The following is a 21153-nucleotide window of genomic DNA, read 5'->3' on the forward strand; positions in this document are numbered from 1 at the left end:
GCTTTACACAAGAGTAAGCTGAGTGTGATATAGCGGTACCTGAGTGTGATATAGCGGTACCTGAGTGTAATATAGCGGTACCTGAGTGTGATATAGCGGTACCTGAGTGTGATATAGCGGTACCTGAGTGTGATATAACAGTACCTGAGTGTGATATAACAGTACCTGAGTGTGATATAACAGTACCTGAGTGTGATATAACAGTACCTGAGTGTGATATAACAGAACCTGAGTGTGATATAACAGAACACCACCATACCTCACCATACAGCCCCAGACCTCACCATACAGCCCCAGACTTCACCATACAGCCCCAGACTTCACCATACAGCCCCAGACCTCACCATACAGCCCCAGACCTCACCATACAGCCCCAGACCTCACCATACAGCACCAGACCTCACCATACAGCACCAGACCTCACCATACAGCACCAGACCTCACCATACAGCACCAGACCTAACCATACAGCACCAGACCTCACCATACAGCGCCAGACCTCACCATACAGTACCAAACCTCACCATACAGCACCAGACGTCACCATACAGTACCAAACCTCACCATACACCACCAGACCTCACCATACAGTACCAAACCTCACCATACAGCACCATACCTCACCATACACCACCAGACCTCACCATACAGCACCAGACCTCACCATACAGCACCAGACCTCACCATACACCACCAGACCTCACCATACAGCACCAGACCTCACCATACACCACCAGACCTCACCATACACCACCAGACCTCACCATACAGCACCAGACCTCACCATACAGCACCAGACCTCACCATACAGCACCAGACCTCACCATACACCACCAGACCTCACCATACACCACCAGACCTCACCATACAGCACCAGACCTCACCATACACCACCAGACCTCACCATACACCACCAGACCTCACCATACACCACTATACAGTACCAAACCTCACCATACACCACCAGACCTCACCATACAGCACCAGACCTCACCATACACCACCAGACCTCACCATACAGCACCAAACCTCACCATACACCACCGGACCTCACCATACAGCACCAGACCTCACCATACAGCACCATACAGCACCAGACCTCACCATACAGCACCAGACCTCACCACACAGCACCAGAAGTCACCATACAGCACCGGGCCTCACCATACAGCACCATACCTCACCATACACCATCAGACTTCACCATACACGATCAGACCTCACCATACAGCACCGGACCTCACCATACAGCACCATACCTCACCATACACCACCAGACCTCACCATACAGCACCAAACCTCACCATACACCACCGGACCTCACCATACAGCACCAGACCTCACCATACAGCACCATACAGCACCAGACCTCACAATACAGCACCATACAGCACCAGACCTCACCATACAGCACCAGACCTCACCACACAGCACCAGAAGTCACCATACAGCACCGGACCTCACCATACAGCACCATACCTCACCATACACCATCAGACTTCACCATACACGATCAGACCTCACCATACAGCACCGGACCTCACCATACAGCACCATACCTCACCATACACCACCAGACCTCACCATACAGCACCAGACCTCACCATACAGCACCAGACCTCACCATACACCACCAGACCTCACCATACAGCACCATACCTCACCATACAGCACCAGACCTCACCATACAGCAACAGACTTCACCATACACCATCAGACTTCACCATACACCATCAGACCTCACCATACAGCACCAGACCTCACCATACAGCACCATACCTCACCATACACCACCAGACCTCACCATACAGCACCTGACCTCACCATACAGCACCAGACCTCACCATACAGTACCAGACCTCACCATACAGCACCAGACCTCACCATACAGTACCAGACCTCACCATACAGTACCAGACCTCACCATACAGCACCAGACCTCACCATACAGTACCAGACCTCACCATACAGTACCAGACCTCACCATACAGCACCAGACCTCACCATACAGTACCAGACCTCACCATACAGTACCAGACCTCACCATACAGCACCAGACCTCACCATACAGTACCAGACCTCACCATACAGTACCAGACCTCACCATACAGCACCAGACCTCACCATACAGTACCAGACCTCACCATGCAGCACCAGACCTCACCATACAGTACCAGACCTCACCATACAGTACCAGACCTCACCATACAGCACCAGACCTCACCATACAGTACCAGACCTCACCATACAGTACCAGACCTCACCATACAGTACCAGACCTCACCATACAGCACCAGACCTCACCATACAGCACCAGACCTCACCATACAGCACCAGACCTCACCATACAGCACCAGACCTCACTACACAGTACCAGACCTCACCATACAGTACCAGACCTCACCATACAGCACCAAACCTCACCATACAGCACCAGACCTCACCATACAGCACCAAACCTCACCATACAGCACCAGACCTCACCATACAGCACCAGACCTCACCATACAGCACCAGACCTCACTACACAGTACCAGACCTCACCATACAGTACCAGACCTCACTATACAGCACCAGACCTCACCATACAGCACCAGACCTCACCATACAGCACCAGACCTCACTACACAGTACCAGACCTCACCATACAGTACCAGACCTCACCATACAGTACCAGACCTCACCATACAGTACCAGACCTCACCATACAGCACCAGACCTCACCATACAGCACCAGACCTCACCATACAGCACCAGACCTCACCATACAGCACCAAACCTCACTACACAGTACCAGACCTCACCATACAGTACCAGACCTCACCATACAGCACCAAACCTCACCATACAGCACCATACCTCACCATACAGCACCAGACCTCACCATACAGCACCAGACCTCACTACACAGCATCAGACCTAACCATACAGCACCAGACCTCACTACACAGCATCAGACCTAACCGTAGAGCACCAGACCTCACTACACAGCATCAGACCTAACCATACACCATGTTGGAAATTTCCAACACTAATAAACTACTATTGTATTATAATAAATCATTATTATTATATACTAACTACAGTAGTCACTAAATTTACTAACAGTAGTGTCAACATAAACTAACCATTGTATCTGCGTATTAATGCTAGAATTCTTATGAAATAGAGCACCAACATTGCGTCAGATAATGTCTAGTTAAACACATTTATTACCAATGTGTTAGAGAATTGAATGTGGTTCTCTAAAATCATCAGTATTCCGTGTGATAATTATTTACGGATAACATAACTCCCAATAATTCTAAATCGAGAGTTTTTAGTTACAATTGTTATCAAGTAATAGTTTTTTTCTGTCACGCGTAAATACCATGGAGAAAACTAAAATCTACTCCATTTCTCGTTTAACGCCATAAGACGAGAAGGCGATAATATTTAAATCCCTCTAATTGCAACCCAGTCCTCATTAAAGTATTTCAGCCACAATTGCGCGAAATAGTATTATTCGTGATTAATAATTTCTGTGGTGAATGCGAGACGCGGGTTGGGGAAGGGGGCGACGCCATTGTGAAGCGAGCGTGCTTGGACAGCGGAAGGTCATGGCGTCAAGAGTGGCGAGACATGTGGCGTTTGGGAGTTATCAGCAAGAATTACACTGATACCCAACTAATACTGAATAATTATTCTTCCACGTGCTCCATAGTGCTCAGCCAACCAATAACGCGTCTAGAATTAAGCCAAAACCCACAAACACGTGTACGCTGTGAAAGTTTGTGACTGGCAGACCCGATATCGGCAGACTTCAGTAGTAGCTGCGCTCACGTTAAGTATAGTTTCTTTCTTGATGCATCATTTAAGATTGTATATTTGTGAGTAGTCTGTCGTTATATAGTGAGACGACCACATATCCAACGTTAGTACCGCATTAATGTTTATTTTCTATTTTCATGAATATTGAGATTAAAAGTAGCCTAGTCCAATGCTACTTAATATTCTTTAAATTACAGCTCGTATGTGAGGAGTCAACGAGTCGTTAACAGCATTCGTGTTATTCACCTCTAATTTCTTCTATGTGGAGATCCTGAGATCACGAGGACGAATCACGAACGGTGTCATAGAAATCGTCTTAAAGCTAAGACTTTTTGTACACATTTAATTCTTCCATTTTTTATCATTATACAAATTTGCAAGATTATCATATTGAATATTCTTACCATACCTGATTTTTGGAAATTTATGTGTTTACTTAGATGATTGCTCCGTAATTTAATAATTATTAATATTCATAATTTGAGTTCACATATTTGACTCTATAGCATTTTAGATCATAATATTATTTACTCAACAATGAACTGGTGACGAATCACACTAGTTCCTAGACGTATATGAAGTTCTAGTAATACCCCCCCAATGTAGGTGTTTGAGGCTCTGACTTTAGTTAATTAATCATACAGCCCATTCTTTATTTTAAGTGATTATTCTTTCTAATACTTATCCATAGACACTGGTTCTTCAGTGTGTTTTCTAATGATCACTTTTATAGTTTCCCTCTTTTCTCAAAAGTGGATGGTCCTTTGTAATTAAATTAAATAAGTAAAATAATTGAATAATTGAGTCAAGCCCCAGATATCCCACACACCAACAGACCCCACCATACAGCACCAGACCTCACCATACAGCACCAGACCTCACCATACAGCACCAGACCTCACCATGCACCACCAGACCTCACCATGCACCACCAGACCTCACCATACAGCACCAGACCTCACCATACAGCACCAGACCTCACCATACAGCACCAGACCTCACCATACAGCACCAGACCTCACCATACAGCACCAGACCTCACCATACAGCACCAGACCTCACTATAAAGCACCAGACCTCACCATACAGCACCAGACCTCACCATACGGCACCAGACCTCACCATACAGCACCAGACCTAACCATACGGCACCAGACCTCACCATACAGCACCAGACCTTACCATACAGCACCAGACCTTACCATACAGCCCCAGACCTCACAATACATCCCCAGACCTCACCATACAGCCCTAGACCTCACCATACAGCATCAGACCTCACCATACACCACCAGACTTCACCATACAGCACCAGATCTCACCATACAGCACCAGACCTCACCATACAGCACCAGACCTCACCATACACCACCAGACTTCACCATACAGCACCAGATCTCACCATACAGCACCAGACCTCACCATACAGCACCAGACCTCACCATACAGCACCAGACCTCACCATACAGCATAGCGCTTTAACTATTCTTTGATAGGCATCCAATCACAGTATTCATATATTTCTTCATCCTCCTCACCATCTTAGTTGCTATAGTTGCTTGTGCAGTGTGTTGAGTGTTGTGTCTCGGTCTTGAAGATGGTAGAGTGAATCTGAGTGTTGTCTGGCTGTTGATATTTGGTTGTGTGAGATGGATGTGCGGTGTTTTACCAATGTCTGATCTTCCTTTGTAGTTATTTCTGTTGATTATTTAAGTTTTTAAATAATCGACAACATTTCTTGACTTCTGCGATGACTACGATGTTGCAAGCAGTATTGCCTCCCCTTCACCATAGTGTTGAGCTTGATAAAGGTGTTTACAGAGACTGGTGTTGCAGGTGGTGTTGAGGTTCTGCTACTCCATCGAAGAAAAGAACATCAACGACGCCCCGCCCGCTCAACTGGCGACCCATATACAGCAGTTAACACCTCTCCTACGGGTAAGGCTGTTGGAGGAGTGCCTGTAACCCACACCTGCAAGGTAAGGCTGTTGGAGGAGTGCCTCTAGCCCACACCTGCACGGTAAGGTTGTTGGAGGAGTGCCTCTAGCCCACACCTGCACGGTAAGGTTGTTGGAGGAGTGCCACTAGCCTGCACCTGCACGGTACTGTTTTTGTAGAACTGCCTCTAGCCCACACCTGCAGGGTAAGGCTGTTGGAGGAGTGCCACTAGGCCACATCTGCACGGTATGGCTGTTGGAATAGTGCCTCTAGCCCACACCTGCACGGTAAGGCTGTTGGAGGAGTGCCTCTAGCCCACACCTGCACGGTAAGGTTGTTGGAGGAGTGCCACTAGCCTGCACCTGCACAGTAAGGTTGTTGGAGGAGTGCCACTAGCCTACACCTGCACGGTAAGGTTGTTGGAGGAGTGCCACTAGCCTGCACCTGCACGGTAATGTTGTTGGAGGAGTGCCACTAGCCTACACCTGCACGGTACTGTTTTTGTAGAACTGCCTCTAGCCCACACCTGCAGGGTAAGGCTGTTGGAGGAGTGCCACTAGGCCACATCTGCACGGTATGGCTGTTGGAATAGTGCCTCTAGCCCACACCTGCACGGTAAGGCTGTTGGAGGAGTGCCTCTAGCCCACACCTGCACGGTAAGGCTGTTGGAGGAGTGCCTCTAGCCCACACCTGCACGGTAAGGCTGTTGGAGGAGTGCCACTAGTCCACTCCTGCACGGTAAGACTTTTGTAGGAGTGCCTCTAGCCCACACCTGCACGGTAAGACTGTTGTATGAGTGCCTCTAGCCCACACCTGCACGGTAAGGCTGTTGCTGGAGTGCCTCTAGCCCACACCTGCACGGTAAGGCTATTGCTGGAGTGCCTCTAGCCCACACCTGCACGGTAAGGCTATTGCTGGAGTGCCTCTAGCCCACACCTGCTGGGTAAGCTTGTTGCAGGAGCGCCACTAGTCCACACCTGCAAAGTAAGGTTGTTGGAGGAACACCACTATGTAATGATCTTGTGCTCAGTCCATGGCTTCTCCCCTCTCCCTTGCCGTCGTTCGTCACCCCCTCCCTTTGGTCATCCCTCCCATTTGTCACAGTCCACCCTCACTGGTCATAATCCCTGAGTCAAGAGGTCCTCTCTTGGCCCTCTCCGTTTGCCACTCTATTTTCCCTCTCCACCCCCCTCTTCCCCCTCTTCCCCTGTCTTGCTTCTACCAGTGACGAATTTTGGAGCTATAAACCGTACATATCAAATTTCGTTGGATGGCTGGCTAGCAGCTGTTCCCACGAGGGTTTGTTTCTGCTTTTTTCCAGTTACATGAGATTTCTGTCAAGGGGAACAGACCCCTATTCACATGCCTAGTCCTAGCTGGGTACTTGATTAGTTGATACCATGAAGGCCTAGGAGGTGGGGTTAGGCTCTTGGCCCTTGTTGGCTGAGGACTCAAGAGGTCTAGTCCCCCAGGGTAGGGCCTGACAATTCCATTGGCCAAGCTTCCAGAGCACCCAGTTGTGTTTAAATCCATTCTCAATAGGCTTGGATAGGAGGGGTTAATTGGAACAAAGGAACTTAGAAATGGGAGGAGCCTGTTCCTACTGGGAGAGTATTAAGACAATATTAAAGTTAGTGTGTCTTGGGGCTTCAACTGGGGTGCAGGTCAGGTGACCTGGGGGCAGCCACTCAACATCTGGGCCTGTTTTGCAGTATTGAAGGTAATTGTGCACTTGAGATTTCATGTATATTCAGTATGACATTCTGTTGCTTCGAAGGGATTTAGAGTAGGATATATTTTCAATTTTGATTTGAATATACGTGTTTCAAATAAATAAAGTGTATTCATATATTTGTGTTTAGTTATCCGTTCCCTTTTTGTTTAATGCTGGGTCATTTTTTTGTGTTTATGTACGGTACTAGGAACTCCCCGGTGTTCTCCATTTTATGAATATTAGAGTTGCCCTTGAATCTTCAATCAGTAAAGATTACATTAATAATTCTCACGCATTCCTTACCAAGTCCCTTATACCCCTTGACTTCATGATTATTGGCTTCTATACTCTCCGGGAAGTCAATAAAAGACACATTCTGAGTCTGGACAAGGAGGTGGTGGCAGTGTTTAATGAGTTTTTATTCCTTAATTTTAATTTAATAAACTCTCCACTCGTTGCTTCCTCCTCATTTAATATTTCAGAATTAATAATTGCTGTAGTTCATTGGGGGTCACATTGATCTGCAAACAGCGTTAAGCTGGGGTATTGAGTGAGGAAAGGGGGTAAAATAGGACTGGTCATTACAACTAGCTTACACCTGCACGGTAAACCTGTTGCAGGAGCACCAATAGCCCACACCTGCACGGTAAGGCTGTTGGAGTGCCTCTAGCCCACACTTGCACGGTAAGGCTGTTGGAGGAGTGCCACTAGCCCACCCCTGCACGGTAAGGCGTCGTAGACTGAATGAATGCTCAGCTGAGTCTGCAGGGAGATAACAGTGAGTATTTTTGCAGACGTATGCAGGGGTGATAACAGTGAGTGTTGCACGTATTGTTGCAGAAGTATGCAGGGGTGATAACAGTGAGTGTTGCACGTTATGTTGCAGTCGTATTCTAGGGCGATAACAGTGAGTGTTGCACGTATTGTTGCAGAAACATGCTGGGGTGATAGCAGTGCTCCAGGCGAGCTTCATCGGGGTGTGGGGAGAGTGGTACTACACTGCTAACTATGGCAACAAGGGTGTTGTCTCCTCCCAGGACTGGAAGAAGAGATCCCAGGTGGTGAACCAGCTGCTCCAGGCACTTCCAGCATCCAGGTGGCTACCATTATGTTATCCTTATCCTTCACAACATCCAGGTGGTTACCCTTGTGGTCCTTATCCTTCACAACATCCAGATGGCTACCATTATGCTAGTTATCCTTTACAATGGCAATGGAGAATGTAATGGACAACCTGTATAACGGCAATGGAGAAATATACATAGGTAGAGGTGTAGCATGTATGGTAATTGATATGCATACACAGGCAGGGGTGTAGCAGGTATGTTAATATAAATATACGCAGCTAGAGTTGTAGCAAGTATGTTAATGGAAACATATATACACAGGTAGAGGTGTAGCGGGAATGTTAATATAGATATACAAAGGTAGATGTGTAGGAGGTATGTTAATAGAGATATATACTGAAGTAGAGGTGTAGCAGGTTCGTTAATGGAGATATATATACGCATGTAGAGGTGTAGCAGGTATGTTAATATAGATATATACATGGGTAGAGGTATAGCAGGTATGTTAAGCCTAGATATATATAGAGGTAGAGGTGTAGCAAGTACGTTATAGAGATATACACAGGTAGAGGTATAGAAGAATGTTAATGGAGATATATACACAGGTAAAGGTGCAGCAGGTATGTTAATGTAGGAATATACACAGGAAGAGGTGTAGCAGGTATGGTAATGGAGATATATACCCAGGTAGAGGTGTAGCAGGTATGGTAATGGAGATATACACCCAGGTGGAGGTGTAGCAGGTATGGTAATGGAGATATATACCCAGGTAGAGGTGTAGCAGGTATGGTAATGGAGATATATACCCAGGTAGAGGTGTAGCAGGTATGGTAATGGAGATATACACCCAGGTGGAGGTGTAGCAGGTATGGTAATAGAGATATACACCCAGGTGGAGGTGTAGCAGGTATGGTAATGGAGATATACACCCAGGTGGAGGTGTAGCAGGTATGGTAATGGAGATATACACCCAGATGGAGGTGTAGCAGGTATGGTAATAGAGATATATACCCAGGTAGAGGTGTAGCAGGTATGGTAATGGAGATATACACCCAGGTAGAGGTGTAGCAGGTATGGTAATAGAGATATATACCCAGGTAGAGGTGTAGCAGGTATGGTAATGGAGATATACACCCAGGTAGTGGTGTAGCAGGTATGGTAATGGAGATATACACCCAGGTAGAGGTGTAGCAGGTATGGTAATGGAGATATACACCCAGGTAGAGGTATAGCAGGTATGGTAATGGAGATATACACCCAGGTAGAGGAGAGGTCGGGACCGGGTGAGTGTTAACGTGTAGCTCAGGTGTGGAACTAGTGACCCTCCCAGGACGTCTCCACAACAAGCCGACCAACTTCTGCATACCGATTTGTTTCATGGTGAAGAGAAGCATTAGGCGATACGAAACTCGCCCATACATTTCTGTCACGCATAAGATTCGAACTCAAAATTCTGGATATGTTTCTTTTAAGGTTTGTGTGTGGTACATATTCTTCCTCCTGACTAGGGACTTTCTTAGATAATTACTTATACTAACCTGGGATAACGTCAGGTTCAGTAAAGTCTACCAACCACTTACGTTTATCTGCAGAGTTATCAAGTCTTTGAGCAAGATTTATCCATTTTTATTGTTGTTGTGGATGCTACTGGTGGGGGGAGACCCCAAGCCAAAAGTGCCACACCGGATTCGTTAAATTTTTGATTCCATATGTCTTTATTATTAAAATAATTATTAACAAACAGTTTTATGTTAAATATTATTGAAAAACGTTCAAATATTATTTCCAAAACGTTTTGCAGGCAAATCCAACTGCGAACTCCATACTACAAGCGGAAGATTCTCGAGCGAACCTCACCCATCAAATCGAGTGAAGCCTTCAAAAACAGTCCAGTCAGTCACCCACTCGTCCTGCTTGTAAAACACACCAGTCACCCAGTAGACTACAGACAACCACATCCATCACTAGTGTAGACAACCACATCCATCACTAGTGTAGACAACCACATTATCAATAGCGTGTAAAACCACACTATCGCTTTTGCAGACAACCACACTATCACTAGTGTAGACAACCACACCATTAGTGTAGACAACCACACTATCGCTAGTGTAGACAACCAAACTATCACTAATGTAGACAACCACAAAATCGCTAGTGTAGACAACCACACTATCGCTAGTGTAGACAACCACACTATCGCTAGTGTAGACAACCACACTATCGCTAGTGTAGACAACCACACTATCGGTAGAGTAGACAACCACACTATCGGTAGTGTAGACAACCACACTATCGCTAGTGTAGACAACCACACTATCGCTAGTGTAGACAACCACACTATCGCTAGTGTAGACAACCACACTATCGCTAGTGTAGACAACCACACTATCGCTAGTGCAGACAACCACACTATCGCTAGTGCAGACAACCACACTATCGCTAGTGCAGACAACCACACTATCGCTAGTGCAGACAACCACACTATCGCTAGTGCAGACAACCACACTATCACTAGTGTAGACAACCAAACTATCACTAATGTAGACAACCACAAAATCGCTAGTGTAGACAACCACACTATCGCTAGTGTAGACAACCACACTATCGCAAGTGTAGACAACCACATTATCGCAAGTGTAGACAACCAGACTACCGCTAGTGTAGACAACCACACTATCGCAAGTGTAGACAACCACACCCATCACTAGTGCAGACAACCACACTATCGCTAGTGTAGACAACCACACTATCGCTAGTGTAGACAACCACACTATCGCTAGTGTAGACAACCACACCATCACTAGTGTAGACACCCACACCCATCACTACTGCAGACAACCACACTATCGCTAGTGTAGACAACCACACCATCACTAGTCTAGACAACCAAACTATCACTAATGTAGACAACCACAAAATCGCTAGTGTAGACAACCACACTATCGCTAGTGTAGACAACCACACTATCGCTAGTGTAGACAACCACACTATCGCTAGTGTAGACAACCACACTATCGGTAGAGTAGACAACCACACTATCGCTAGTGTAGACAACCACACTATCGCTAGTGTAGACAACCACACTATCGCTAGTGTAGACAACCACACTATCGCTAGTGTAGACAACCACACTATCGCTAGTGTAGACAACCACACTATCGCTAGTGCAGACAACCACACTATCGCTAGTGCAGACAACCACACTATCGCTAGTGCAGACAACCACACTTTCGCTAGTGCAGACAACCACACTATCGCTAGTGCAGACAACCACACTATCACTAGTGTAGACAACCAAACTATCACTAATGTAGACAACCACAAAATTGCTAGTGTAGACAACCACACTATCGCTAGTGTAGACAACCACACTATCGCAAGTGTAGACAACCACATTATCGCAAGTGTAGACAACCAGACTACCGCTAGTGTAGACAACCACACTATCGCAAGTGTAGACAACCACACCCATCACTAGTGCAGACAACCACACTATCGCTAGTGTAGACAACCACACTATCGCTAGTGTAGACAACCACACTATCGCTAGTGTAGACAACCACACCATCACTAGTGTAGACACCCACACCCATCACTACTGCAGACAACCACATTATCGCTAGTGTAGACAACCACACCATCACTAGTCTAGACAACCACACTATCGCTAGTGTAGACAACCACACCATCACTAGTCTAGACAACCTCACACATCACTAGTGTAGACAACCTCACCCATCACTAGTGTAGACAACCACACACATCACTAGTGTAGACAACCACACCCATCACTAGTGTAGCTAGTGTAGACAACCACACCCATCACTAGTGTAGCTAGTGTAGACAACCACACCCATCAGTAGTGTTAACAACCACACTATCACTAGTGTAGACAACCACACTATCACTAGTGTAGACAACCACACTATCACTAGTGTAGACAACCATACTATCACTAGTGTAGACAACCACACTATCAATAGTGTAGACAACCACACTATCACAAGTGTAGACAACCACACTTACAACTAGTGTTGACAACCACACTTATCACTAGTGTAGACAACACCACCCATCACTAGTGTAGACAAACACACCCATCACTAGTGTAGACTACCACACATCACTAGTGTAGACAACCACACCCATCACTAGTGTAGACAACCACGCTATCGCTAGTGTAGACAACCACGCTATCGCTAGTGTAGACAACCACACTATCACTAGTGTAGACAACCACACTATCACAAGTGTAGACATCCACACCCATCACTATTGTAGACAACCACACCCATCACTAGTGTAGACAACAACACCATCGCTAGTGTAGACAATCACACCCATCACTAGTGTAGACAACAACACCATCGCTAGTGTAGACAATCACATCCATCACTAGTGTAGACAACCACATCCATCACAAGTGTAGACAACCACACCCATCACTAGTGTAGACAACCACACCCATCACTAGTGTAGACAACCACGCTATCGCTAGTGTAGACAACCACGCTATCGCTAGTGTAGACAACCACACTATCACTAGTGTAGACAACCACACTATCACTAGTGTAGACAACAACACCATCGCTAGTGTAGACAATCACATCCATCACTAGTGTAGACAACCACATCCATCACAAGTGTTGACAACCACACCCATCACTAGTGTAGACAACAACACCCATCACTAGTGCAGACAACCACACCCATCACTAGAGCAGAGAACCACACCCATCACTAGAGCAGAGAACCACACCCATCACTAGTGCAGACAACCACACCCATCACTAGTGCAGACAACCACACTATCGCTTGTGTAGACAATCACACTATCACTAGTGTAGACAATCACACTATCACTAGTGCAGACAACCACACTATCGCTTGTGTAGATAATCACACTATCACTAGTGCAGACAACCACACCAATCACTAGTGCAGACAACCACACCCATCACTAGAGCAGAGAACCACACCCATCACTAGAGCAGAGAACCACACCCATCACTAGTGCAGACAACCACACCCATCACTAGTGCAGACAACCACACCCATCACTAGTGCAGACAACCACACCCATCACTAGTGCAGACAACCACACCCATCACTAGTGTAGACAACCACACCCATCACTAGTGCAGACAACCACACCCATCACTAGTGCAGACAACCACACCCATCACTAGTGCAGACAACCACACCCATCACTAGTGCAGACAACAACACCCATCACTAGTGCAGACAACCACACCCATCACTAGTGCAGACAACCACACCCATCACTAGTGCAGACAACCACACCCATCACTAGTGCAGACAACCACACCCATCACTAGTGCAGACAACCACACCCATCACTAGTGTAGACAACCACACCAATCACTAGTGCAGACAACCACACCCATCACTAGTGCAGACAACCACACACATCACTAGTGCAGACAACCACACCCATCACTAGTGCAGACATCCACACCCATCACTAGTGCAGACAACCACACTATCGCTAGTGTAGACAATCACACTATCACTAGTGTAGACAATCACACTATCACTAGTGTAGACAACCACACTATCACTAGTGCAGACAACCGCACTATCGCTAGTGTAGACAACCACACTATCACTAGTGCAGACAACCACACCCATCACTAGTGCAGACAACCACACCCATCACTAGTGCAGACAACCACACCCATCACTAGTGTAGACAATCACACTATCACTAGTGTAGACAACCACACTATCACTAGTGTAGACAATCACACTATCACTAGTGTAGACAATCACACTATCACTAGTGCAGACAACCACACTATCGCTAGTGTAGACAATCACACTATCACTAGTGCAGACAACCACACCTATCACTAGTGCAGACAACCACACTATCGCTAGTGTAGACAATCACACTATCACTAGTCTAGACAACAACACTATCACTAGTGTAGACAATCACACTATCACTAGTGTAGACAACAACACTATCACTAGTGTAGACAACCACACTATCGCTAGTGCAGACAACCACATTATCGCTAGTGCAGACAATCACACTATCACTAGTGTAGACAACAACACTATCACTAGTGTAGACAACCACACTATCACTAGTGTAGACAACCACACCATCACTAGTGTAGACAACCACACTATCGCTAGTGTAGACAACCACACTATCGCTAGTGTAGACAACCACACTATCACTAGTGTAGACAACTACACTATCACTAGTGTAGACAACCACACTATCACTAGTGTAGACAACCACACTATCGCTAGTGTAGACAACCACACTATCGCTAGTGTAGACAACCACACTATCGCTAGTGTAGACAACCACACTATCACTAGTGTAGACAACCACACTATCACTGGTGCAGACAACCACACCCATCACTAGTGCAGACAACTACACTATCGCTAGTGTAGACAATCACACTATCGCTAGTGTAGACAACCACACCCGTCACTAGTGTAGACAACCACACCCATCACTAGTGATGGGTGTGGTTGTCTACACTAGTGATGGGTGTAGTTGTCTACACTAGAGATGGATGTTGTTGTCTACACTAGCGATAGTGTGGTTGTCTGCACTAGTGATGGGTGTTGTTGTCTACAATTGTGATGGGTGTGGTTGCCTACACTAGTGATGGGTGTTGTTGTCTACACTAGTGATGGGTGTGGTTGTCTACACTAGTGATGGGTGTGGTTGTCTACACGAGTGATGGGTGTGGTTGTCTACACGAGTGATGGGTGTGGTTGTCTACACGAGTGATGGGTGTGGTTGTCTACACGAGTGATGGGTGTGGTTGTCTACACGAGTGATGGGTGTGGTTGTCTACACTAGTGATGGGTGTGGTTGTCTACACTAGTGATAGTGTGGTTGTCTACACGAGTGATGGGTGTGGTTGTCTACAATTGTGATGGGTGTGGTTGTCTACACGAGTGATGGGTGTGGTTGTCTACATTAGTGATGGGTGTGGTTGTCTACACTAGTGATGGGTGTGGTTGTCTACACTAGTGATAGTGTGGTTGTCTGCACTAGTAATGGGTGTGGTTGTCTACACTAGTGTAGACAACCTCACCCATCACTAGTGTAGAGAACCTCACCCATCACTAGTGTAGACAACCTCACCCATCACTATTGTAGACAACCACAACAATCAATAGTGTAGACAACTACACTATCGCTAGTGCAGACAACCACACTATCACTAGTGTAGACAACCACCACTATCACTGGTGCAGACAACCACACCCATCACTAGTGTAGACAACCACAGCCATCACTAGTGTAGACAACCACACCCATCACTAGTGCAGACAACCACACTATCGCTAGTGTAGACAACCACACCCGTCACTAGTGTAGACAACCACACTATCACTAATGCAGACAACCACACCCATCACGAGTGTAGACAACCACACCCATCACTATTATAGACAACCACAACAATCAATAGTGTAGACAACCACACTATCGCTAGTGTAGACAACCACACTATCGCTAGTGTAGACAACCACACTATCGCTAGTGTAGACAACCACACTATCGCTAGTGTAGACAACCACATTATCGCTAGTGTAGACAACCACACTATCTCTAGTGTAGACAACCACACTATCGCTAGTGTAGACAACCACACTATCGCTAGTGTAGACTACCACACTATCGCTAGTGTAGACAACCACATTATCGCTAGTGTAGACAACCACACTATCTCTAGTGTAGACAACCACACTATCGCTAGTGTAGACAATCACACTATGGCTAGTGTAGACAACCACACTATCGCTAGTGTAGACAACCACACAATTGCTAGTGTAGCCAACCACACTATCGCTAGTGTAGACAACCACACTATCGCTAGTGTAGACAACCACACTATCGCTAGTGTAGCCAACCACACTATCGCTAGTGTAGACAACCACACTATCGCTAGTGTAGACAACCACACTATCGCTAGTGTAGACAACCACACTATCGCTAGTGTAGACAACCACACTATCGCTAGTGTAGACAACCACACTATCGCTAGTGTAGACAACCACACTATCGCTAGTGTAGACAACCACACTATCGCTAGTGCAGACAACCAAATCCATCATTAGAACCCCTAATTGATGCAAAGTACTATGTAAAATTTCTCCTTTACGACTGAAGAAATATACATATATATTTAATATATATATTAACAATATAATCAATATTATATAAAGTACAGATGAACCTGATCACTTATAAAACAAAATCCAAATACTGTCTCTCCCTGAATATATATCCACTACGACAAAACATAGAATGTCAGACTTATCTCCCACAGATGTTATCTCTCCTGGTCCTTGAAAGCTACTGACTTACTAAGCGACAGGACTATAAATCATTGCATCTGCCCCGCGAAAAATTGCCAAAGTTACAAGTATTAAAATAAAACAAACAAAGAGAAATGTTGGCTCCCCCACCAGCAACTTATTCTCCCACGAACAACTTGCCGATTAATGTTCAAACAATTATAAATCACCTACTGTTACCCACTTATGATCATTACAAATCATTACTTCCCACGGGAAACCCGAGCACACAAAGACAAAAAACAAATCATCCCACGGTACGTTGGGCCTAACTCCAAACATACAATGAAATATATAAGCACACAATTTGTATACAATTATCAATGTACATATATATTGCATATAAAAATGTACATACACGTAAGCATATATCAGTACAAATTAATTTATTTATTTACGTATCTTAGAGGTGCGTAACACAGACAATCACTAGTACAGACAGCAATCACTAGGGCAGCCATCAATACCTAATGCAAACAAGAATCATTACAGCAGCCAACAATCACTAGTGCAGTCAACAATCACTAGTACAGACAACAATTGCTAGTGCAGACAACAATCACTAGTGCAGACAATAGGTAGTGCAGACAACAATCACTAGTGCAGACAATGTCGGAAAATCCGACACCATTTAATAATATACAGACAGATAATAAGTGCTGCTGTATTACCAACAAGTTACCCATAGAAAACGTAACTTGTAGTGGAATTACCGTCTAAAGAAAACGGGATATCATCACCACATACTATTATAATTCACCAGCTATTCTGCTGGGAATTATTCTTAAATACATAAGTCTTTGGACTTTACCATCATAAAAACATCTTATATAAATTAACTTAATTATCAATCTTAAAGTAGAGTAAATGTGACCCTTCTATCACGTTCTGAAATCTGGACAATGTAAGCCAGGCGTCAGAGTGGTGGAAGGAGGGCAGCCATTGTTGTTATACTAGACCAGAGGCTCACACGGGAGCAAATTCGGCTCCTGTTAATTTTACTTGGACGTAGTGTTATGGATACCAAAGGTGTACCATCTGTCAACACGCTGTCAACATATCAAGTTAAGTGTTCTTTCCGAAACCCATTATCTATCATTAGTGGCCATTAATGTCATTATATAGGGTGACCCGGTTAGAACGCGAAATCGCCTCATACTAAAGGTAATTAAGCCAGGTCTTCATGTTCCATGTACAGTTTTCTCTGAAATACTTGTCATATATAGGATTCTGGCTTCACAGCTAGCGCACTTTTGACAGGTCAAGACGAGGATGCAAGATTATGTGCACCAGTTACTGGGTGATAGAAGCTACCTCAAAGAGGATAATTTGGTGTCTACACTCTAGTTATACCTGGTGGACTAACCTGCTGTACTATAAGAGAAGGAACCTCATCAATGTATGTAGCTATTACTGTAGTTTGATTGGCTGCATATATATTAATTTAATAAACCCCCCCTAATGTGTAGAGGATCGATTTGTGAGATTATGAGATTATTGCAGAAATACAGTCCACTTAACATTATACAAATTGCTATCGAAGTATATAAATTAACGTAAATATAAATTCATATAAATTAAATAAATATAAATCTCACAGGTCGGTTCCCACATTATTTGGTCCTTCGAACCGGATTATTTGGACCTTCGGAACCGGAATATTCGGTCCTTTGAACCCACATTTGGTCATCTTAGTACCGGATGAACCAGTTATCCAGTGGATTCATTAAATATACTAGTGCAGTGTTATTTAAACAAAGGCCAGCCAGTCAAAGACAGCGGCGAAGCCTCGTGGGAGCTCAGGAGCCTCCCTCAGCCCAGTTCAGCCTTCGTCAGCGGTTTCATGCACACCCACAGATATTTGGTGGCGTGTTATTTCGTGAAATGACAGCGCTAATATAGAATCCAGCCAAATTAGTGACTGTGTCTTCGCGAGATTGTTCACGGATTTCGTGGTGTTACATTTCGCGAGAGATTATCTACGAATTTTGTGGACTTTATTTCGCGAGGTCACTAATAATATTTAATACTTCTAGATAATATTAGAAGTTTCATAGAGGCTAATTAAGAGGCTATTAACAATAATTGTGTATATTATTTCTCCAAAATAGAGAATTATTTAATATATATTGCACTAGTGATCACAGTATAATATTTACTAATTGCCAACCCACAACAGGGTAGGATATTTACCATTGACTAGTTGAACTATTATTGCTCATCCTAGTCCCATTATTACCATAGTCAGTTGTACTATATTGAATAACCTAACACCATTAATGAATGGTGCAGACCCTATTTTGGGTGTAATTTTTATCAACTCGAGTTGAGTTGTGTATATATAATAAATTACTTATGATCATTACACCTTTGAGTGATTAATTAGTGTCTCTACCATCCTAGGGTGATATAGAAGAGCTAACCTAAAGGTACTTCCAGTGACACTGGTTTATCACTCAAATTATTAGTGTGTATGATTGTATATATATAATGTGTATTAATTTTAAGTGCTAACCTCTAGTAGAGGTAGGATTATTGCCTAGTGAGTGCAGAATTTAACCCTAGGCTACCATTAGAGCTTGTTCAGTATTATGAGCAGCCCAAGTACAAGCCCCACAAGGCTTCACCAACGAGCCAGTATGGATAATGCAGGGAGAATGAAAAGAACCCTTGCAGGTCTTAAAGGCCACTTAACAAGACAGATCAAGAAATGTGAAGATTTGTCACAACAATCTCAAGTTGATTATGCTGACCTGGAAAGCTATTATCAAGCAGCTGCAGGTAAATTTGAGCAAATCAAATGCCAAATGGCTGTCCTTGTGGGGACGGACTATTGCCATCGATTCATTGGTAGCCCTACTAAATATCAGGGTATAACCATGTTAAACTCTGCAGGAGGTAAATTACTCTCAGGCCCAGTATCAAGCCTGAGGAGACCTATGCCTGCAGATAAACAATACCAGTAGAAACCTAAATTTGTCAGCTGATTATATTTCTCCAGTAGCATTATACTAAGGAGATTACAGCTGACTATACCAACAGAGGTTGATGTTAGTATCATCATTTGAAGCTGAAGATGAGTTCATGAGGCCTCAGTGGCAAATCAGTGAACAGTAGCCTAAAACAGCTACAAGTCACTGCGACCAATGTCACTGAACCCACTGCAGTCTCAGAACCATACTTTACTTTAATGATGAGCTATTCAATCTTCTGAATCAATTAACTAAATTAAACCCTAATAAATCTGATGACTGATTTGATACATTTATTATTTAATCAAGATGTATTCCATGGGCCTCAGTGTTTATATATCAGTGACCAGTTACCTGAAGAAACTTCAAGTTATATCTAATGTCACTGATCTCACTGCAGTCCCTGAATCATACTTGACTGTAGTACTTGATCACATTCAGTCTTCTGGGTTAAATAATATGTAATAAGGCTTGAATATTAGCCTTTCAAGAGTTGACAGGGAAATGAAATCGCATTAGACTTCTAACCCTTGCAACTCTAGTACGGGACATCCGTCCTGTACGAACAGACACACAAATGTGTGATTACTAACTACTAACATCAAATTAATCTAATAATTCGAAGGAGGAGTATCGGTGTTCGTCTGTTCTAATTAGGACTTCGACCCGTGAGCAGCCCCTGGGGAATTATGTCGGAAAATCCGACACCATTTAATAATATACAGACAGATAATAAGTGCTGCTGTATTACCAACAAGTTACCCATAGAAAACGTAACTTGTAGTGGAATTACCGTCTAAAGAAAACGGGATATCATCACCACATACTATTATAATTCACCAGCTATTCTGCTGGGAATTATTCTTAAATACATAAGTCTTTGGACTTTACCATCATAAAAACATCTTATATAAATTAACTTAATTATCAATCTTAAAGTAGAGTAAATGTGACCCTTCTATCACGTTCTGAAATCTGGACAATGTAAGCCAGGCGTCAGAGTGGTGGAAGGAGGGCAGCCATTGTTGTTATACTAGACCAGAGGCTCACACGGGAGCAAATTCGGCTCCTGTTAATTTTACTTGGACGTAGTGTTATGGATACCAAAGGTGTACCATCTGTCAACACGCTGTCAACATATCAAGTTAAGTGTTCTTTCCGAAACCCATTATCTATCATTAGTGGCCATTAATGTCATTATATAGGGTGACCCGGTTAGAACGCGAAATCGCCTCATACTAAAGGTAATTAAGCCAGGTCTTCATGTTCCATGTACAGTTTTCTCTGA

General features: G+C 44.4%; 1 protein-coding gene across 1 annotated transcript in view; it reads left to right on the top strand.

Moving 5' to 3' along the window:
- Window positions 1–21153, top strand: part of LOC123746675 (uncharacterized) — a 151376-nt gene that overhangs the window by 35980 nt on the left and 94243 nt on the right. The window contains exons 4-6 of the mRNA XM_069316841.1: window positions 5647–5748; window positions 8395–8558; window positions 10331–10421. Of these exons, the coding sequence (XP_069172942.1) occupies window positions 5647–5748; window positions 8395–8558; window positions 10331–10421 (357 nt within the window). The remainder of the gene's footprint in view (window positions 1–5646; window positions 5749–8394; window positions 8559–10330; window positions 10422–21153) is intronic.

This window comes from Procambarus clarkii, chromosome 85 (assembly GCF_040958095.1).
Source record: "Procambarus clarkii isolate CNS0578487 chromosome 85, FALCON_Pclarkii_2.0, whole genome shotgun sequence".
Lineage (NCBI taxonomy): Eukaryota > Metazoa > Arthropoda > Malacostraca > Decapoda > Cambaridae > Procambarus > Procambarus clarkii.